The sequence below is a fragment of the Culex pipiens genome, chromosome 3 (assembly GCF_016801865.2).
Source record: "Culex pipiens pallens isolate TS chromosome 3, TS_CPP_V2, whole genome shotgun sequence".
Lineage (NCBI taxonomy): Eukaryota > Metazoa > Arthropoda > Insecta > Diptera > Culicidae > Culex > Culex pipiens.
The window spans coordinates 168,823,199-168,846,512 of NC_068939.1; the positions used below are offsets into that span (position 1 = coordinate 168,823,199).

Sequence of the window (23,314 nt, forward strand, 5' to 3'; positions counted from 1 at the left end):
TTTGAAACATGAGCAGAGGCTAACTATTTTTGTTATAGTTTCCGAAAATGAGCTGTATCACACCAAACTCTCATTACTGAATTCAGTTAAATTTACTAAAATCTACACTACTGAAATTTTCAGTAAATGAAAACTTGCTGAAATTTCAGCAAACTTTGACAGCTCCATACAAATTTTAACTGAAGTTCAGCGAAAAACTAACTGAAAATTTCAGTAGTGCAGTTTTCAGTAAATATTAACTGAAAACGAACATCAGAATTTGCTGTATACTATTTTTTTTTAATTCAAGCTAGTTTTCATATCCTTTAAAAAAAAATTGAAAATTAAAAAAAATAATAATAATTTGACAGTTTTTTTTCTGGTTTTTGTTAGGTTTAGGTAATTTTATGAAAATAAGATTAACGGTACACATCAACCATCGCTTTTGCACCCAGATTTCTGTTACAGACATTTTAGTATCTTTAAAAATACGGGAACTATCGATATGATTTTTTATTCATCCCCTAAATTACAGTCTTCAAAGTTATTTACAATAAAGTTTGACCATTTTGACAATCAGATTCTTTCAGGATTGGGTCCGTAAGTTTGACAAATTTGGAATAAGAAGACAACAGCTTCTTCGGTTGCTGTGCACCCTTAAATTGATTTTTTTCAAACCTGGCAGCTCTATAAAAAATATATTTCTGAGGTTTTGCATTGACTCAATTGATTAAGAATTATTTATTTATTTTTATTTTTATTTTATATAATATTTTTTATAATTTAAATTAAAAAAATATTTACATTAATTTCTGAAAATTTTGTCATCTTTTTAGTCAAAGTTTTATTACTTTGTAAAATGATCGAGTAGTATTTCACTAAATATGAGCAAGTAATGGAAACTCGTTTTAAATTTTTTTAAAAATCTTAGATAAAAAATAAATTACATTAGAATGAGTTTGCCTTTGCAGGCAGTACTTTTTGATTGCAGAATCGATTTTTCATGATAAAAAGAAAAAAAAATCTATGTCCGATAATTTGAAGAATTTTTCTCAATCTTTTCCCCAAAATGTAGGCCGTGACATGGAACCTGGTCGCGAGGGTGGCACCTGGCTTGCGATCGGCAGCGACATCCCGGCCGGAATCATCCGCGTAGGAGCCCTGCTCAACGTTACCGGCGAGAACAAACCCAACGTCACCTCCGGTCGCGGCCCAATCGTGGCGGATTACGTCTCCGGCACAACCCCGAACGAAGATTACTCCCGACGTCTGCTGGCCGCGGACAGCTACGGGGCGTTCAACTTCGTCTCGGTCGAGCTGGATCGGACCAAAGCTTCGGTGTTGCACGCAAGCAACGCCCCAACCGGAATCATCCGGTGTGATCTGACGGCCCCGCTGGGATTCGGCAACAGCACGATGGACGTTCCGCTGGAGAAGGTTCGACACGGTCGCAAGCGGTTCGGCGACATCGTGGACAAGCAGCTGAAGGTGACGACGGACTGCGATAGGGACGCGTTGGTCGAGGACCTGTTTGGGCTGTTGAAGAGCAAAGAGAAGTACTTCCCGGACAAGGAGCTGTCCCGGCGGGCACCGGCTCAGGCGGAGAAGCTGGCCAGCATTAACGTACGCTTTCCGGAGGCCGGGTACGGGAGTCGCACACGGACGGTCATTCTGGTGGACCACCAGAACCGGATGGAGTTTGTCGAGGAAACGATGGTTTCGACGAGTCCGGAAGGCGAGTGGAAGAGGACGCACATTCAGAGGCAGTTTTGAGATTAACGGGGGGAGAAACGGAACCTAATACGGGTGTGGACCAATATGCATCATCATTAGTGAAACCTGCTCAAGGATAACGTAAAACGTGTTTTATATTTTTGAGATTGAAAATTGCGAGATTAAATGGTAGTTGTTTCAGAGATTAGTACTAAAAAATAGACGACTAATAAACAATGTTTTCCAATGCACATAACATCTGGAACAAAATTTGAAAAGGACGGTAAGGCATTGCTCTTACTGCCTTTCGTCCCATTTAAATTTGTGTTATGAAAGGCCGTAAGAGCCGCCCCTTTTAAATGTTGCTCCAGGCATGAAACCAATTTCTCGTAATATCACGTTCCATTCCTCCATCAATGTTCAAGAAATTTTACTTGGTTTCCACATCTTTTCAGTTCAGTTCCCAAAAAGAGTTAAAATTTAGCCACATAACATTTTACGCCCTTCAGGGCATCTCCACCGCAGGGACCTAATTGCGTTGCAAAGCTAATTTGGCACCCGCGTCAAGCCCACCACGGTACTTGTGCGAGAGCTAATTTAGGTTCGAGTTCATCCGTGTTCATCCGAATCTAAACAAAACTCAGGTTAGCTCCGGGATCTACCGGGAGCAAATCGTCCGACGGATGGTTTTTTCAAGCAAAACAATGTAATTAGGCCAATGTGAGTTTGTAAACAAAGAGTTTATCCTGCTCACGTCAGTAAATGTTTACATTAGGAGTGATGATTGATTTTTCGATTTCAATTCTTCGAGTTTGGAGATATTTTCCCTCCTGTGCTGCAAGTTTACGCATGCCACCTTTTGGCAATCTGGGGTGATGTAGTTTTGTTTTTGAGGCCAGATTGGGGCTGTGTTTGATTAATTTTGGTCAACGCATTGTCGATCAACTGCCGGACATGCAAGAGACAATTCATTTGTACACTCAACCCCCGGTGGTTGGTCACTTTTTCGTTTGACACTTTTTTAGTTTGTACCCCGTTGGTTGTTCAAAGTCAAACTAAAAAGTAACGAACTGTCACTTTTTACACGGCGCTCACGCACACTATCAAAACAAACGTTTGGTAGTGTGTGTGAACTCCGTGTAAAAGGGGTGTCAAAATAAAACGTGACCCCGTTCGTTTGACAACAGTTGGTGATTGATTTTTTTATTATTGAGTTTTTCAGTCAGAAAATAGATATTTGTATGATAATTGTCAAGTTTTTTTCACTCTGGTTTACTTCATTTCGATCCCGTCCGTGTGGATCAATTGGACAGCGCACTGGACTCACAATCCAGAGGTTGCTGGTTGGTACTAGCAATAGTGGCCGACATGTGGGCCGACAGCTATAAAGACAACTTCTTTTTTTACTCCATTCCGACCATAAAACTATATCTGTCCTTTTAATTTCAAAATTCTGCATTTTGAGATTCGGGATTTTCAATATTATTATATCGAATACAAGATTATCAAAAAGTTTGTGATTTTCAGTCGCATTCAAAAAGGAAAATTCCAATTCTTCGATTCATATTGCAAACAAGCACCGTGCGAAGAAACGTCAAACGCCACTTTTCGTTTTTGTTACTTTTTAGTTGCGTACCGCTTAAGAAAAATCTTTTCGTGGCCCTTTCCCTGACCGTTTCTTGGGCGTTTTTTTATATGGAGTTTTGCGTATCAGCCTTTACGGTACAACTATTCAAAATATTTTTAAATCAAATGAAAAAATAATAATAAAAAACGTATTCGTAATTTTATTTTACTCCATACCCTATATTTTTATTTTAATACATAATTTAAAAATGTATAAATCGGTTAAGTTATTTTTAAATTTTTAGTGATGGTTTGCTTATATTAAGCGGTGCGGAAACGTGTATTAGCTACGGAGCAAAGCTAAAACTGGGGATCCAACCGATAGGTTTGCCACGCAATTAGATCTCTGCGGTGGAGATGCCCTCAGACTAAAATTGGCAATTTATTTTTCCGTGTACCTATTTTTTTCTGAACAACAATACATACAACTTTGATCAGAAAATTCATTCAAAAGGTACAGATTTTCGAATATTTACGTACCATTTTTGTATGGATAGCTTCCAAAATTGTATGGAGCCTTGTATGGGTGAACCAATTCGCGATTAAAAGCTCAAAAATTCCGACAGATGGCGCAAAGCATCGAAGAATGACGATATAAATTTTCGCTGTTCGGTTACATAGGAATGCAAACTTAAAATTGAATTTACAGCTCTTAGAACAACTTTTGAGAAAAAATTCAAGTGGTAAGAGTGTAAACTTTTTGCCCTCTTTAAATTAACGCAATAAAAAAAAATTGAAAAAAAATAATTTTGAAAAAAATATATTGTTTAAAATGATAGAGTTAACAAAGTATCAGCACGAATTTTTGCTCAACAGTTGTTTTGAACGCTGGAATTTAACAAAACAGAATTCTGTAATTCTGTAATTCTGTAATTTCGGAATACATTCGTCCGGCTTCAGCTGAAGATTCATGCTGTCCCATGTTGCATGTTCGAGTGTAGACCTACGGAAAACCTTGCCGCGAGGAGAGGTGAGTGAGAAGTACACGAACCACCTACGACATAATTCCTCGGGCGGCCCAGGTCAACTCGAAGTTACCCCAGGCACCCCCAGTGCAGGACACATTGGGGGTAGAAAGTGGATAGAATTTTCAGTGAATACAATAATTATGACAATATAGTTTCATATAATCCTTATTCCTTGATCTTACCTTTTGACACTATCAAACCTAGCAATATTACTATTGCATCTTACCATTCCCTTTTGATAGTGTCAACTTCAAACCTTCATCCATTGTGCAATTAACACATAATTTCCGCTATATTCTTCATGCGGAATCGTCGTCTACTTTCTTCGCCTTATTATCACTTAACCACGACGCGATATTGTTCTCACATTTTTTGAGCTTCTACGACCGATTGTTATTCACGCACTTATAAAAATACTTGTTCTGTTTTGTTGCTTTGTCTACTTTAATTTTGGACATGATTATCTTTTCACTGTGAAATACACACTGTTGGCTGATACAATGACTTTTTCGGTCATCGTATGCTCGCAAGGTACATGAAAAAGACAAAGAGAAAAAATGGGATTAGTACAATGTAAAATAAAATCAAACATTGAATAACAGACTAACACAGAAAGAAAGAATAAAGAAACATTCAGAACTACCAACTTGTAACGAGAAGCTTACTAGAAAACAACTGAAGTTGTGAAATATGGGACAAGACAAACAAACTTGAATAGCTAACATATATAATAAAACAGTTTGAACGTACCTTTAATCATATTAACAGTTATGCCCAAATTTCTTACCAAATTATTTTCAGCAGTTACATTTCTACAATAATGTATTGCGATTCCAAGTTAGAATAATTGAGTAGTTAAAGTTTATGGGGTTAGAGACAAGTTATAGCAATAAAAAATAAATAGATGGATAGATTTTACTAAATTTTGTCTTAAAAGAATAGAAAAAATCTAGCTTGTTTTTGAAAATAGCCAATGCACCAAGAGCAAACATACAGCATGTCACGTTCACACCGTATGGAGTAAATGTGATAAACTATATGTCCACATTCGGGGCACCACCTTTTTCAGAATATAGGAAATGATAGAAGGAAGCCCCATTCTGTATAGTGGAAGATTTCTGCAACACCTTGGACTCGGACCAGACATTTTGTCTGAAATAAGAGAGAAAGACAAATATTAAATTGTGGTATTATCACTAAATCCTATCATCCTTTCACCCTCCAAGACATGGTCTATCCTTCGTGCCTTCGTGTCTTGGGTGATGGCGAATTCTACCTTCTTCAATGATCTTCGGACCACCTCCAACTAGAATTCACAACAGGACCTCCCTCGGCTCCAGTTTACAACATGACAGCGACGAGAACACAGCCGAATGGGAGTTGACAGTATCAAATGCATGCTATACCCTTTGCTTTGCTGGATACTTACTAATAGCAAAGGGCGAGAGTCCTGCGACTCTCAGCAATCATGAATACTGCCCATTTGCCACTGGAATTTAACAAAACAGAATTCGCATACATAACCTCAAAGGGCGGAAATTTCAATCGACATTCTTCGCTCTGTTCTGCTACTCAACACTAGGTGTCGCATGTCGTTTGGCTCTTGAACGGCAATGACACAGAATAGCTATTTTGGTCGTAGGGACCAAAGTTTGAGCCAAATAAAAAAATACAAAAAATAAAAATTGTCGAAATCGGCCGATTTTCTGTTTTCAAGCCGCTCGGAACCCTTGCCACCCACTCTCTCTTTGCTCTCTCACTCTCGCGCTCCTTATAATTTAAAAAAAAAGATTCAAAAATCCAAGAATTTAAAAACTCGAAAAAAATAAAATAAAAATCAAAACATCAAACATTTAAATAGCTATCAAAATCCAAATTAAGTGAATAAAAAAAATTAAAACAAATCAATAAATTCGAAAATTCTTAACTTTAAAATTCTAAAATTCTAAAATTCTAAAATTCTAAAATTCTAAAATTCTAAAATTCTAAAATTCTAAAATTCTAAAATTCTAAAATTCTAAAATTCTAAAATTCTAAAATTCTAAAATTCTAAAATTCTACAATTCTAAAATTCTAAAATTCTAAAATTCTAAAATTCTAAAATTCTAAAATTCTAAAATTCTAAAATTCTAAAATTCTAAAATTCTAAAATTCTAAAATTCTGAAATTCTAAAATTCTAAAATTCTAAAATTCTAATATTCTAAAATTCTGAAATTCTAAAATTCTAAAATTCTAAAATTCTAAAATTCTAAAATTCTAAAATTCTGAAATTCGAAAAATTCTAAAATTCCAAAAATCTAAAATTCTCAAATTCTAAAATCCTAAAATTCTAAAATTCTAAAATTCTAGACTGGGGTTTCGGATTTTTTCAGGCAAACCAAGTTATTTTTCCTAACTGATTAGTATTGTTTACTTTATTTACATCAAATACCACAAAATGAATAAAAATCCACTTTTCCTGATTCAATCCCTCACTCCGAACTCACCACAACGGTTCGCCTCACTTCCGCTTGCCACCGCCTCCGGCGCCAGTCTTCTTCACCATCCGGTTCTTTGCTCCGGCCGCCGCCCCCTTCCTCGCTCCCTTCACAATACCTTTGAACTGGCCCGCACTCTTGGCGCGTTTTCTGAAAATCATGTTTCGAAAGTTATTTCCTGTTTCTGGAACTTGAAAATGGATTGACCTACCTCCTGTTGAGCGAATTTCTGCTCAGCGGCACGTACGCGTACGGTTCGTGCTTGCCCTTCTTCAGCATGTCACCCTGGGCCTTCTTCGAGCGGTACTCGGTTCCGCTCGCCGACACGAACGTCTTGGTGCTCTTGGACGACTTGCCGCTGTAGCCGGACTTGACGGACGCTGCCACCGGTCGATGGATGCCCTTGCCACCTGCGACGTACCCTTTGCTGCCGCCACTCATGCCCGACCGCATGCTCATCGCTTCCATGGCCTTTCGCTTGCGCGAGGACGGTCCGTCCGCGCCGTCCGCCGGTTCCGTCTCGTCCTCGGCGTTGCTATCGCTGCTCTCTTCGTCGTAGACGCGCTTCTTCGCCTTGTCCTTGTACCCGACGGCCTCGTCCGGATCCTCGTCCGAGTCGGAGTAGTCCTCGATGTCCTCGATGATGAGGCGACCGTCGGCGGCCGTCGCGAAGCCTCGGTTGGGGTCCTTCTTCTTGGTGGCAGGGCCGCGGTTGAGGCCGGAACTTCCCGGCTCCGATTGGTCCATCGGTTGGGATGCTGGAAAAAGGGAAGTTGGTCAGATCATGTTGAGAAGTAGAACTTACAGGGTGACCACTTAAAGCCCATTTTCAAATTCCCGACTTTTTTCCCGACTTTTCCAGAATGCTCAAATAATAGACATTTCTTATCTAAAGAATGATTTCTAACATTACACTTTCTTTAAGAAAAGTCAATACTAATCACCGAGAAAAAATTCTAAATTAATTTTAACAACAAACAAAAAACTTTACTTAATCCACCTTTAGGTGGTTGGTGCCCTCCTCTCATTTATAGAGTGATTCCAACCCCCCTAAAGTGTCCACATGGTTTATGTACCGCCCCTAACGTGATCGCAACACTAAAGAGGTCCTTATAAAAATGAGTGATGAATAAAAAAAACAGACTGCCTACAGACTTTTTGTCAAGATTGTACATACACCGCCGTGGTTAAATAGATTGAGGTTAAGTAAATTCAGAGCATTTTTTGAATTGCTTGTAATTTTAGGTAGATAAGTCAGATCTTGAAAATTTTTAATCCACAAAGAAAGGTCGTTTCATAACCTCTCTAAAAATATATGATATGGCAGGTTTCCATGCATAAACCACCCTGTTTTGCAAATTGTGAAATTTATATACAGCTGTTTTTTACGCATAACTTTTGATGTGCTTTACTAAATCTTATGAATTTCAATAGGGACTTATGGGGCCCCAAGACGAATCGAATGAGGCCAATACAGTCAAAATCGGCTCAGTCAGTAACGAGATATTCCAGTGACATTGATTCGGTACACATGTACACGATATGTACAAATGACGGTAGGTCTAATTAAAAAGTTCATTTTTCGAGTGATTTTATAGCATTTCCTCAGTAAGGTGAGAAAGGTAAAAATACTTCAAAAATGGAAATTCATTATTATGATTCAGAGTAGAAACACAAACAATTAAAACGAAGTTGACTTTATAGCTGTCGGCCACCATTGCTAGTACCAACCACTAGTGTCTTCCTTTTTATCTACAAGGACTTCGCCGCCCTGGGCTCCTAAGTGTATGAAAGTATGGCACGGAGCGACGGCGCCGAATACCCATATTTACACAAAGAATTTTTAGAGCGCCCACCGCGGGATTCGAACCAGCGACCTCTGGATTGGAGTCCAGTGCGCGGTCCGATTGATCCACACGGGCGGGAAGAAACACAAAACAATTAGTCTTTGAAATATAATCGAAAGATCAACAATACTTATAACGTCCATGTTATTTTTGCCTTCCTCACCTCAATGAGGAAAGGCTATAAAATCACTGGAAAAATGAACTTCTTTATTTCACCTCGTAGACCCACCTTCACGTATACCTATCGACTCAGAATCAAAATCTAAAAAAAAAAACTCTGTGCGTGTGTCTGGATGTGAGTCCGTGCACCGAAAAATATGCACACGATTATCTCCGGACTGGCTGAACCGATTTGGACCGTTTTGGTCTCATTCGATCCGTCTTGGGGTTCCACAAGACCCTAGTTAATATTATGAAGTTTAGAAAAGTACTTCAAAAGTTATGCTAAAAAAACGATTTGGCTAGAGTTTGAAATATTGTAAAAAAGGGTGGTTTTTGTAAGACAATCCCATCAAAAGTTATGAACACTGAAGTGTTATTTATACACTTGTTTGAGGCCGGATCTCGAATATTTTGATGAAAAAGTTGTCCGGATCTATCATGCGACCCATCGTTGGATAGGCAATCAAAAGACCTTTCCAACAAGCCCAAAAGATTGAAGATCTGACAACCCTATCGAAAGTAATAAGTACTTTACTGCCGTTCTACGCATAATTGTCCCATGTCATTTTTTGTCGATTTTGACTTTTTAACATTTGTATTTTTAGTTTGTCGTATACTTTAAGAAAAACACATAAAATCTAGTACTTTGTTTGGAAACTCACTGAAAACAACACCAAGTCTGTTTGTCCCATCGTTGTACTTCTACGCATAATTGTCCCACCAAGTATTTTCTTTCACGGAATCAATAGTTTTATGGAGCATTATGTCGTGTTTACCTGTTGTTTAGCAAGAGGATCACAAAAAAGGAGTGATACACTGGTAACTGGGGCGAATAGGGACACATAAGGCGAATAGGAAACCACGGGACAATTATGCGTAGAAACACAGAAATCGATCGAACAATTTCAATCGCGTTTTTCTCAGTTGCACTTTTTCGAACATGGGACAATTATGCGTAGAACGACAGTTTAGTGTTTTTAATAAACTTTTTTTGAGGCCGAATCTCAGATAAAAAATATGCGAGGAAGGCACAAACCACCTAGGTGGATTAAGTAACGTTTTTAAATTGGCAAACGTATACTTTTTGATACTTCGTTTCAACTGGAAATAACAAAAAGTTAAAAATAACTGAACTTAAAATTTCGTTCCTATTTTTTTAATTTCATCATCATTTTAAATCAAAGAACGATTTAAACATAATTGCTGTTCAAAGGATTTAGAAAAATGCCAAGGAATTCATAAAAAATGTTTTTGCCAATTTCCATTTTTAATTTTGTAATTTTTTATATTGAATTTTTTAATCAATGTTAATTTATTTAGTGGCCAGTATTTAACCCTTTTTTTATTTTTTTCAATGAAAATTCAGTTTGATATGATTTGTGTTTTCCCACTTATTTTAAGCAAAATGTTTGAAGAGACAAATTAAACTCAAAATTTCTTGGATTATTTTCTTGCAATTTCAATATTTTCTTCATGGTTTCAAACCGTTACAAAGTTTTTAAATTTTGGATTTTATAGGATATTTAATATTTCCGAAAACTGAAAATCAAGCATCTATAGTAGGTAGTTTTTCCATACTCTCAAAAAAAGTCCAAGGGCAATATTTGGAGAAAAAAAACATATTATAAATTACTTAATGAATTGAGTTAAACAATTAAAAATATTTACAAAAAAAACATTGCCAAACTCAAGCTGTCATAACTCTAAGCTGGTCATTAGGCTCTATTTTTATATTATTTTTTCATTAACTTTACCTCTTGTTTGATAAAACATTAATTAATAGAGATCATTGGATTCATAAAAAAATATTATGAAAATCTGTGTCAAAGGCATGCAATATTTATTAAGATTTTGAATGTCTTAAACAGATTTTGCATACTCAAATATATTGAAATAGTGGAAAGAACCATAAATTTAAAGTATGTTACTAAAGCAGAAGTCAGTGTATTCAATTGGAAAATTGTAAAAAAAACAAAATTATTCTAGAGTTGAAAAAAAAAATTCGAACAATTATGCCTAGAATTCCCGACTTTTTGACAAAAAATCATAAATTCCCGAATTTTTCCCGATTTTTTGCAGGTTTTGGCGAATTCCCAACTTTCCCGATTTCCCGACTTGAGTGGCCACCCTGAGAACTAACAAATCTTACTGGTGATCTTGCTGATGGCGTCCAAGTCGGCCAAATCGACAATGTTCTCCGGAGATTCCTTGATGTAGGTGGCCATCTTCTTCTTGGCCTTTCGCTCATCCTCAACGCCAGAGTCGGAGTCCGAGTCGGAATCTGCCAGGATGTCGTCGATGCTGCAAGGAGAAAAATTTCAATTAGAAACGACCCAAACTTTCTTCGTCCAACCCATCCAACTCACGTCAAGCTCTTCTTCTCCAGATGTCCGGCCAGCTCGCTTTCCTCATCGTCCGAGTCCGAGTCCGCACCTCCCGCCCCACCCTTCTTCTTGCGCTTCTGATCCTCCAGCTTATTTCGCCGTGCCCGCGCCATCTCCTTGCGAATCTTCTTGAGTCGCTTGTGTGTGACCTCGTCATTTCCTGGCACCAGCTTGATGATCTCCTCCGCGCCGAACCGCTTGCAGAGCCGCTTCAGCGTGTAGCCCACCAGCTGCCGGCAGTGGCGCTTCGTGTCCGCGTTCATCATCGAAATCGCCTTCGTCTAAAATTAAAGCGATTAGAACTAATCTCAAAAACAACCCCAATTCTCCACTCACAATCAGCGGCAAATAATTTGTGACCAGCGGCACCGGCAGGATCTTCACGTACAGCAGCACAAAGTTGAGGGCGGCCTCCACCTCGGTGCGGTTGTTCCCGATCACGAACGTGCCGACCTGCTCGAGCATGAAGCGCAGCGTGTCCACCGTCAGCGTCCCCGTGAACGTCTGCAGCACGTTCTTCAGCACCCAGATGGTGTTCGCGATGAGGATGCTGTCGCCGGTGAAGCCCGCGATGATCAGGTCCACAAACTCGTTGATTTTGGACTCGTTCTGTGGGGGGGAGAGGGGGAAGAAAGTGGTCGATTAAACTCAAGAGTAATTCATTAGGTGTCATCCACAAATGCCGTAGAGTTTTTTTTAGGGGATTGTAGACCCCCTCGCCTTCGAAGCATTTTTTCCCCTTAAGCAAAATCCCATAATGTTATATGGATCTTCAATGAATATAAACCAAAATTTACTTTAAAATTTTGTGACCAATATCGTGTCTTCAGCAAAATTTTAGGTTATAATCAGGACTTTCCAGAAAAAATATTCATTCGAACAAAAGCGTTTTTTTTTCTATTCTTGAGTGTAAAATTTCCACAATACGTTTTAAAAAAAGGTAAGGCAGGTTTCCTCCACGTTTTGATTGGCGCCCACATTTATGAAAAAAAAAAACAAACAAACAAATAATTGAAATCACAACTTTTGCAAAACAAAAAACAATTAAAATATTTTAAAAACTAAACTGCCGTTCTACGCATAATTGTCCCATGTTCAAAAAAGTGCAACTGAGAAAAACGCGATTGAAATTTTTCGACCGATTTCTGTGTTTCTACGCATAATTGTCCCGTGGGTTCCTGTTCGCCCTATGTGTCCCTAATCGCCCCAGTTAGCAGTTTATCACCCTTATTTGTGATCCTCTTGCTATACAACAGGTAAACAAGGCATAATGCTTAGTAAAACTAATGATTCCGTGTAAGAAAATACTTGGTGGGACAATTATGCGTAGAAGTTCAACGATGGGACAAACAGACTTGGTGTTGTTTTTGGTGAGTTTCCGAACAAAGTACCAGATTTTATGTGTTTTTCTTAAAGTACACATCAGACTAAACTTAAAAATGTCATAAAGTCAAAATCGTCAAAAACTGACATGGGACAATTATGCGTAGAACGGCAGTAAAACAAATCCAAAACCTAAAGCAAATTTTAAAAAAGTAAACAAAATTTGAAAAAATAAACAGAAATAAGAAAATCGAAAACGAAAGAAAACGAAAACTCAAGCCAAAAACTATTTTAAAAAAAATTCCCCAAAATATTGTGACAACTAGGTTTCATAAAATGCTTTATACATACCGTAAACCGGGGTGACTTTGATAGGATTTCAATTTGTTTTTGGAATATTTTCCAACAGGTAAGGTTTTACTCAAGATTATTATTTTTAAAACATGTACTGGGGTAGGCCACACATAGTCCATGCACTATTTTGGAAAAAAAAGTTTTTTTCAATATTGTTTAGAAAAATAGTTACGTTAAAAATTCTTAGTTTAAATTCCGGGGTGACTTTGATAGTCAGAGTTTTTCTTGTTAAAATCATATTTAAGATGTTTAAATTTTATTTGTTCGTTGAATGTACCATCACTGAAGTTGCTGATATTGTTTTTAAGAAAAAAAAAATCAATGTTTATATTTAGTTAACTAAGTTTATAAGCTTTTTAACAAAATGAATATAAATTTTAGGTAAAATTGTTAAAAAGTCGGAATTTTGCCTGAAATTTGTAAAAAACTTGTTTTGTTTATATAATTATCGATTTATATTGTATTTTATACTGAATTTGAAGCACTAATCGCAAGTTTTCACATTTTACATGAAATTTGATCAACTGAAATTGCCTATAAATTTGGAGTTTTTTTTTTAAATTGTGTTTCAAAAACACATATTATTTATTATTTACAAACTTATTTTACCTTCTATTAGTGGAAAATTGTCCAAAGAATCCGAAAATGCATTCCGTTTTCCGATTCAAAATCATGTTCATTGAGAAATTCATGACACTTTGAGAAGTTTAAAATAATGAGTTTGATCACCATTTTCTTAACTATAGTTAACTTGCTTTTTAAACTTTTCAAAAATTTATGAAAAGTTCTTTTTGAGGTTCTTTGAACATTTCTCTACCACGGTCTGAATGATTCTAAACAATTCCGTACGTATTTTAATTGTATTCTTCATTTTGCGGAAAAAACGCAAACCTATCAAAAAGTCACCCCGGCTATCAAAGTCACCCGTTTTACGGTACATAATTACAGTTATGCTACTACCGAAAATTTACAAAGTACCAATTAAGTTATGGACAAAGAAATATCCTAAAGTTTTATGTCTTTTTCTGATTTGGGGTCCCATAATTCCATGCCCTATTTCATTAAAATATAAAAATTAACGTTATACGATGTATTTGAAATAGTGTACAATCAATTCTACAGTTTTTTTGAAAAGGTCCTATAAGCTATTGTCTTTCATATGTTTATAGGACCTATTAAAAAAATCTGTAGATTTATACACTAAATTTTTTTATAAGTTAAAAAAAACAGAAAACATAAAAATGGTTTAAAAAGCAAAAAGCATAAAAAAATTCAAATAAAAAAAATATTTGAAAAAAATCATGAAATTTAAATCATTCAAAAAAAATAAAACCTTTTTTTGTAAATTTACGAAGAATAAAAGCTGTATTTTAAATTATTCAATTTAGAACATTTTTTAATTTCAATTTGTGTTTTATTAGAATTTAGCAGTTCTGTTCCAGTATGTTACATTTGCGAACACACATTTATTTTTATAGATTTTTTAAGTTTTTTTTTTAATTTTAGGATCATAAAATTTTAAAATTTCCTTTATTATTATTTTTTAATTTTTATTCGTGTTTGCCTTCAAATCCAGCGATTTAGAACAAACAAATTCGTTTTCGTTTCGTTTTCGTTTTACGGAGCAAGGTGGGGGACGCGGCCTCAAGTCAGTCCAAGTCCGGTTTCTTGAGGAAAAAAGGGTAGTGGCCGAACTAGTATTGCATACCAAATGAACACCACCGGAAGATATAGGGGATCGGGAGGGGGAAGGTGAAAGAAAATTAGTGTAGGTGTGAGTAGTAAGAACTTGGATGACTTGAGCAGTTACGTTAATCTAACTTTAAAACTGAATATAGGAAATCTGAAATTATGATTCAATCAAAAACTCAATTGAGATTTATACAAAGGGAACCTATGATGTATTTCAAATCTAAAGGTAATCAAATAAATTAACTGGAAAATAAAAGATGAAAACTAACTTTCAAGGGCATTTTTTCTGGACCCCGTCCTGTCGCGTCCGTCAGTAGTCTTGTCGTACACTGCAACTAACTTTAATTTAACTAATCATTTATGTCCAATTATTCATTTCAGAAAAACTAACTAACTTGAAACAACAACCTCAACTAAACTGTCTGAAAGTAACTTGAATCTCAAATCCCCGAAATTTTAATTACAAAGCCAAACATTTCTTTGCCTATTTTTAAAACCTGTCATGCTGCTTCCAAAAACAATAAACATTAATGAAACGTTCATATTTTACAAGTTGAACACTCGTTGTTAAGACGACTATTTCGTGCCTTCCATTTCATAAGGGCACACAAGCTCCGCAAACAAGAGTGTATCCCTATCATATATCTTATGTAATTTGAGTGAAAGAGACACAATCCTGTTCACACCTGTGTGTCCTTTTGAAATGTTAGGCTCTATTTGATCGTCAAAACTCCAGTAGATCCTCGATTCGCAACAATGATCGATACAACCATAATCCGAAATCCGTTAGTTCAACAGATTAACGAATTTTGTCCGATATCATTTCATTATTGATTGATCGAGACTCTATGGATTTTTGGACAATTCAGAATGGTTAGTATACCACTTCAATTGAAATCAGAAATTCTGATAGGATTACTAAACTGGCTTACACATAACTGAAGTCTGGAATTATTAAACAACCTAGAAAAAGTTACAAAAAAACTAACTATTCCTCCCCATTATCAAACAGTTTTAAACCTGTTTCTAACAGATTTTACGAACAAGAATATTGAGACTCGAATAAACAATTTCAATATCTTGTAATTTTACATATTATAAAAGCTGTGATTTCTATCAACACAAGTATATAAATATAAAATAAATGTGTGATATATATCAACATCGGAAACCATCTTGGCAAATAGCCCTGAAACGACGGCAACGTGTGGTTCCATCTCCAGGGAAATCCAGCGATTTAGAACAAACAAATTAACATATAAACCTGAAGCAACATTTGTAAAGGGAATATATGCATTTTGACAGACAGGTAGCTGGAGTGATGATTTTTTTTACAATTCGAGTTAAGCATAAAAGTTACCCAATGCTCTTGTGTTACTCCAGATATCGAAAAAATAAAAATTCTAAAATTAAAAACAAAAATTAAGTAAAACTTTGAACTTTTTTTTTAAATTGCAGTAAGAAAAATAAATTTTTGTCGTAATCTAATACCTCCTTTTAATTGATGAAAGTGTACTAAAGAACGTATAAGACTATGACAAACAAACAAAAAAACTCGCAAACAAACTGCTTTGTTTGTTTGCCCGCAGTTGTTAAGTTTGGCAAACTGTCAAACATAAAAAAGTGCGAGTTTTCTTCTTTGTTTGCCATAGTCTAATACCTCCTATATTCGACGTTGTTATTTTTTTGTTTTTATTTGTTTAAAAAAAAAACATTTTAAAATCAAACATTTGAAAAATAAGGGCGAATTTGTAAACTTTTGTCAAATAAAGGAGGTATTAGACTATGGGTCATTCCAGGTCAACTGAGTACACTTTTGGACTCGACCTTCACCGATTTGGACCAAACTTAGAGGGAACGTTCATCTATCGATAGTTAACAGAAATCCCAAGTTTGGTGCTGATTGGACCATCCCTCTATTTTTGGCACCGCCCTCTTTTTTTTGACGATTTTCTAAAAAAACTGTTTTTTCTTTTAATCATAACTTTGCAACTATTTGAGCAAAAGACTTTCTACAGGTTGCATTTTATAGAAAATTGTCCAAGGAATTCGCTAAAAATAAAATTTTAACCCCTAAATGCCCACTTATATTACATTTTAACCTTTTAAGTATTAAAATTCAGTTTTGATCAATTCCTTATATTTTTATTTGTTTTATTTTATCACCATCGTGTTCCCCGGACAATTTTACATAATAATCAATGTGGACCTCAAACTAAAACGAACTATTAGCGAGATACAGCGATTTTACTGAAAAAAGTTTGATTTTGCGCAGCACTCGGAAGTAGGGTAGAGTAGTCATCAATGAGACACGGGGAACAATGATAAAATGGCTCTCACAAGTCGTAGTTTCAACCAATCAGGCTCATATTTTGGGGAAAGGTGTATCTACTGGATACACGTCTGCCATAATAGTGGCTTTGGTTATGGACGTTCCCTTGCAAAGTTATTCATAAATGTTTGATTTTGGGGTGTAAAAGTAAATTATGACTGAAAATTACATTTTCGCTTATATTCTGCCAATAATACAAAAACTAAAATTTCTCCAAACTTCTTTCGTCATTTCATAGGGCATGAGTTGGGCTACAAAGGCCTTTCATTAGAATTGACCAAAATTAAGAATATACCCAGAATCCAGGGCTGTCTCATTGTTCCCCACTCTTTTCAGCCTATGGGTAACAATGAGACACTTTGATTTTTTTTCATTAAACTTTTCAAAATCTAGGGAAATCCTTCAAAACATGAATCGGAAGTGATTTTTGGCATATTTATTGAGTTTTGACTTCATTTAGCCAAACATATAAAGTTATATGGTATAAATAAATGGATTTTACTAAATTTAAATACTTTTTAGTATAACTTTTGTAAATGAAAGCTTCAAGTTGGCAAAATTGCTTTAAAATGTTCAAGGTAAGTCAACTGCAATGGAACAATACAAAAACATGATGTTTTACTAGAAAAGTATTGATTTTCGTAGAGTGTCTCATTGTTCCCCACCTGTCTCATTGTTCCTGCCAAGTGCGTCTACAATGAGACAGTTGAATAACTATGGCTGTAAACGTTATATCGATCTCATATTTTGGTCAATGTTAGAACACATTAAAAGAAAGAAAATGCAACAAAAAGCTCATTAAAACATGCTGATGAAAAAAATACAAAAATCGTTGAAAGTTAAAAACCAAAAGTGTCTCATTGATGACTACCCTACCCTACATGTTGTTCTTTTCAACAAAAAGGGATGAATCCCGCATAGTTCGGTTTTTATATGTGAGAAACTTATTTCGGAATTGAATTCATAGGACAGAGTGCAGCGCAAAATCAAACTTTTTCCAGTAAAATCGCTGTATCTCACCAATAGTTCATTTTAGTTTGAGGTCTACATTGATTATTATGTAAAATTGTCCGGGGAACACGATGGTGATAAAATAAAACAAATAAAAATATAAGGAATTGGTCAAAACTGAATTTTAATACTTAAAAGGTTAAAATGTAATATTAGTGGGCATTTAGGGGTTAAAATTTTATTTTTATCGAATTCCTTGGACAATTTTCTATAAAATGCAACCTGTAGAAAGTCTTTTGCTAAAATAGTTGCAAAGTTATGACTAAAAGAAAAAAAAGTTTTTTAGAAAATCGTCAAAAAAGCGGGCGGTGCCATAAATAGAGGGATGGTCCAATCAGCACCAAACTTGGGATTTCTGTTAACTATCGATAGATGAACGTTCCCTCTAAGTTTGGTCCAAATCGGCGAAGGTCGAGTCCAAAAGTGTACTCAGTTGACCTGGAATGACCCCTATGGCAAACAAACAAATAAGCAGTCTCGCACTTTTTGAAAGTGTGCCTGCATTTGTTTGCAGAAACGTCAGCCTGCATACATTTTGCTTTGTTTGCGAGTTTGCCGCAAACAAGTTTAAGAGTTTGGCAAACTGTCGAACAAGAAAACAGTACCTTCTTTTAAATACAATGACGCTGTAAGCACCTGTTTCAAAAATAAATCTGGTGCCTTTTTTATTAAAGGAATTTGTTATGTGTTTTTGAATACCTGCAATTTACTGAAGGCTGGTTCAAAACACCAAAAAAGAAGAAAAAAGTTGGCTCATAGAATTTTTTTAGAAACAAACTCCACAAATGTGCAGTTGTGCTTTATTTATAAAGGAGCCATTACACTACCGCAAACAAACAAACAAACTCGCACTTTTTCGTGTTTGACAGTTTGCCAAACTCGCAAACTTGTTTGCGGCAAACTCGCAAACAAGGCAAAATGTATGCAGGCTGACGTTTGTACAAACAAATCCAGGCAAACAAACAAAGCAGGCAAACTGTCAAAAAGTGCGAGTTTGTTTGTTTGCCGTAGTGTAATAGCTCCTTAACGGTACACATCAACCAGAGCTTTTGTACCCAGATTTTTGTTACAGACATTTTAGTATCTTCAAAACTACGGGGACCATCGAAATATTTTTTTATTCATCCCCTAAAGTACTGTCCACAAAGTAATTTACACCAAAATTTGATAAATATTACATTCCCGTTATTGCAGGATTGGGTCCGTAAGTTTGACCATTTTGGAATAAGAAGACAACAACTTCCTTCGTTGCTGTGCACCCTTAAGTCAAATTTATTCCATTTTGTATTATGAAAATATAATATGAAATTTACTTGACCTTAAAAATCTAAAATATGCGAACAATTAAAAACCAAAAAACTGCCTTAAAAATAGAAACTTTGAAGAAACATAAAAAAAACATTTTTTTTATAAATATATTCCAAAAATCATTTTAAAAATCTATAAATTTTAAATTACTTTATTTTTTTTTGTTCAAAAATCAAAATAAATAATCTAGGAAATAGAAAAAAATCAGAAACTATAAAACTAAAAATAAAAGTAAAAAACTTCAAAAAACCAAAAATAACAAAAATCTTAAATTAATTAAAAAAATAGATTCAAAATTTCGGAAATCCTTATTGTTATAACAATTTTAATGCAATTTTTATATTTTTTTAAATATTAGACTAACTTTTCAAGAGTTTCCAAACTTTAACAGCTTCGCTTGGAGATCATCCATGGAGACCATAGGGTATTTGGAAGAACGGGAATTGTTCATACTCCACTTTTTCAACAGGATAATGGAGAGTCTCCACGGTACCCTTGCCCTAACATGCCAATCCAGAGGACATTGCGCTTTCATGTTTTTTCAGTCGTTTCAAAATTCAATGAGTCCAGTCCATTTTTCGTTGGGAGCGGATGGGAGTCGAACCCAGAACTATTCGCTTACGAAGCGAACATCTAACCATTTACCTACGACACGCCTCTTTTAAGTTTCATTTTTTTAACGCTTTGTTTTTAAACTAAATTATCTAAAAAAAAATGTTTAAAGGTTATAAAAAACTCAAGGTTAAAAAAATTCAGATCTTTTTAATTATTGACTTTTTGAATTTTCATATTGAATTTTAAATTTAAAATATAATACAGTCGCATTTTTGCACAAACAGTGCATGACTAAAACATTTCAAGAACTGATCAATATGGTTTTTCAACAAAAAGAATTTAATGACCAACTTAAAAAGTACGCAAAAAGCATTAAGAAACATTTCAACAAAACTTACATTAAACATCGTTCCAATCATCTCGATCAGCTCGTTGGACAGATTCTCCTGCTTGACTGCCTCCACATTGTACGACGCGATCGCCTCCGGAATCGTCCGCGTCACAAGCTTGTTGTTCGTTTTGATCTCCGGGTTCTTCTCAATCAACAGCTTCAAACAGGCCAACCGCGGCGCCTGAATCCCATCGAACGTCGAGTGCAGCGTTCCCAGCAGCAACTTTTCAACGTTTCCACGGCGCGTGTTCCGGAACTCGACGCAACCCGGGTGGTCTGAGGCTAGAATCTCCCTCAGCAGCTTGAATGCCTTCTTCATCTGCCGGCGCACGTTGGCGTTCGTTTTGGCGACCGTTTCCTGGGACTTGTCCCGCTTCAGGATCACCGTGATGTACCGCTGGTAGATGTCGTCGAGTTTTTCCGCTGATTGGTAGAGCGAGAGTTGCTCGACGACGTCGAACAGCATGTCGTAGATGAAGGTTCCGGGGGCTTTGGTGGTCAGTTGGTCTAGGGCGACCTTGTGCAGTTCGTCGAGGATTGGAGCGGGGGTTATTGCGAGGTAGGTTTTGATCACGTCGAACGCGGCTTGGCGGACTTCGTTTTCGTAGCTGCCCTTGGGTTTTGTGGTGTAGATGTTGAAGAGTCGCGGCAGGAAGTTCTTCGCGTACTTGCCAACTTCGGCTTTGTCGGCGTCGGATTCTAAGTGGGGGATGAGTTCCTTGAGGCCGTCCAGGATGGGCGAGCGAAGGTCGGGGTTTTCGTTGAGGACTGTTCCGAGCGTTTTGGCGATCAGTTTGAAGTTTTGAATGTCTTGGGGGCGGCGACAGAAGCCCGGGAAGAGACCCCAGAGTTGGCAGCAGAGCAGTTCGAACACGTGCGCCTGCTGTTTGTTGTCCGTTTCTTTGAACTTGTTCCAGAGGACGTAGCACTGGTAGGCCAACTTGAGGATGACGCTGTTGAAGATCTCCAGCCGGGACGCGTTGAGTCCTTCGCGCAGCAGCGGCAACATCCACGTCTTTTCCAGGTCGATTTTGCCCGATTCTTCCGCCAACGGAATGCACTGCAGCACGAGACCGGTGTCCATGGAACCGACCGCCTGCAGCACGGCATGTTCGATCTGAATTCGGCTGGAAGACTGCGGGTCGTAACGGTTTCCGAGCGTCTTCAACGCCGGGGCCAGCGTCGGCCCAAAGTGCTTGCCAGCGATGTCGAACGCGATCGCCAGGATGATCAGAACCTGGTTCGAGGCGTGACCGAAGGGGGCCGAGCTGAGGACGTCCGTGATGGCGGTTAAAATCCGCTCGATCGGGACGCGATGCTTCTCGACCTCGTCGTCTTCGCAGCAGGCTTGAACGCACTCGTACAGGATGTCTTTGAGGGAGTTGCTCGCGGAGGACACGACCTCCATCCGGTCCGAGGACCAAAAGTCACGCGTGCAAACGTCCACGAAGCGTGGCAGGGCGCTGCTGCACATGGTCAGGTTGGATTTGGCCAGGAAGAGATGACCCTCCTTGAGGACCGTCAACCAGGCGATGATCTGCTTCGAGTCGGAACGATCCGGGCGGTAGTCGTACAGGGCGGCGATCAACTTTCCCGCTAGAGTTGGCGTAAGGTTTTCTGTTTTGGACGAAAAGAGCGAGTGGAACGTCTGGAAGCAGTTGGTCCGGATGAGGACGTTCGTTGCGGTCATGATCGAGAGCAGACTTTCCGCGACCAGTTTGATGTCGTCCTTCGAAAAGCCTGGCAGGGCGTTGTGCAGCAATCCCAGCGTGTGAAGCACCAGCGTCTGATTGTTGCCGATGTTCTCCGGCTTGAACTGTCCCACGCAGAACCGCGCCACGCGACCGCCAACCGGGTGGCATTTGACCCCGGGTTTGGCCTGCTGCTCTCCGTCGTCCATCTTCTCCTCATCGCCCATCTTCGGTGGCAACATGAAGCAGCTTCCATGGATGATGGCAACAACGGCGTGCTGGGCCGCCTTCCGGATCTTCGGCTTCGTATGGATCACAAACGACAAAATCCCGTCGAAGAACTTCAACGTCGATGACAACTTCCACTGGGAATATTCCTGCGCTCGCAGAACCACCGACAAACACCCGACAATGCTGCGCACCATGTTCTGATTGTCCGACTCCGCGTACCGCTCCAACAACCCCAGCAACGTCTGTGCCGTCTCCGAGAACTTCTTCCTCAACACCGCCTCCGGAACCGACTTAATTCCCATCGAAAGCAGCGAAACCGCCGCCACCGTGTCCGATTCCTCCTTCGTCGCCTCAATCGTTTCCATCAGCCCCAAAAAGTACTCCGTACTGCTCTGACTACCCCCGTTCTCCTTGATGACCTCCGTAAGCGCCGCCAGAATCGCCAGCATGTCCTTCTGCAGCTGCGAATCCGCCCGGAAGTTGTTCAACAGCTTCTTGAAGCTCATATTACTGCACGCACTCCAGTTCGAAGCAAACGTCTGGAACGTCTTAAACGTCCCCAACCCCCCAGACCCGGTCATCCCATCATCCCCGTCCCCATCATTCATGCTGAACGACTTCATACTGGCCGCGATGTCGTTCACCGTCGGTCCTCCCTCCTTCCCCCCGTCACCACTCTTCTTCCCATAAGACTGAATCGCATCGTGCTTCAGCACCGCCTCCAGCGTCAACCGGCTCGCCGACCCGGACTCATCCGCCGCCGGCGGAGCCAAACTCAAATTCGCCTGGAAGAACCGACTCTTGGCCTTCGCCCGGTGCTTGTTCGTCTCCGGGTTCGAGGTGGACGCGTGACCGCGGGCCCACCGCTTGTTGCCCGGCTTCTTCTTCAGCTTGGAACGGAATTTACCCATCGTAGCAGGTTGCGGCACTTAGTTCATGGGGGGTTTAACGGAATCGGAACCACTTTTTCTTCACGAGTCGTGCACGGGAAAATTTTCTTCAAAGCACACGCGGCGGCGACGGCGACTGTGCGGAATGCAAACCAAAACAAACGTGCTCGCGGGTGCGCTGTCAAAATGTGAGGTTATGTTGGTGGGAAAAGGGTAACGTGGCGTAACGCCACCCACTGGAGGTAAACAGAATTTTTGTGTGCACGGAAAGATTATGCAAAATTTTTTTTTGAAGATTTGTGTTGGTCACTTTTTCGTTCGACACTTTTTCAGTTTGTACCCCGTTGGTTGGTCAAAGTCAAACTAAAAAGTGACGAAC

General features: G+C 38.3%; 2 protein-coding genes across 4 annotated transcripts in view; one reads left to right on the top strand and one right to left on the bottom strand.

The window, feature by feature from the left end:
* The window catches only part of LOC120426344 (transport and Golgi organization protein 2), a 60,070-nt gene extending 58,128 nt beyond the window's left edge, over nucleotides 1-1,942 (top strand). For all 3 annotated transcript variants that reach the window (XM_052711093.1, XM_052711094.1, XM_052711095.1), the window contains one exon: nucleotides 1,055-1,942. In XM_052711093.1, the coding sequence (XP_052567053.1) occupies nucleotides 1,055-1,752 (698 nt within the window). In that variant the 3' untranslated portion in view covers nucleotides 1,753-1,942. The remainder of the gene's footprint in view (nucleotides 1-1,054) is intronic.
* A 4,742-nt stretch (nucleotides 1,943-6,684) lies between these two features.
* LOC120426333 (RRP12-like protein) lies at nucleotides 6,685-23,080 on the bottom strand. Its single transcript, XM_039591093.2, has 6 exons — nucleotides 20,131-23,080; nucleotides 11,494-11,766; nucleotides 11,140-11,438; nucleotides 10,923-11,074; nucleotides 6,976-7,522; nucleotides 6,685-6,914 (listed from the first exon to the last, which is right to left on the bottom strand). The coding sequence occupies exons 1-6, from the start codon at nucleotides 22,954-22,956 to the stop codon at nucleotides 6,788-6,790; spliced, it is 4,224 nt and encodes a 1,407-aa protein (XP_039447027.1). The 5' UTR covers nucleotides 22,957-23,080; the 3' UTR covers nucleotides 6,685-6,787.
* Between the last annotated feature and the right edge of the window lie 234 nt (nucleotides 23,081-23,314).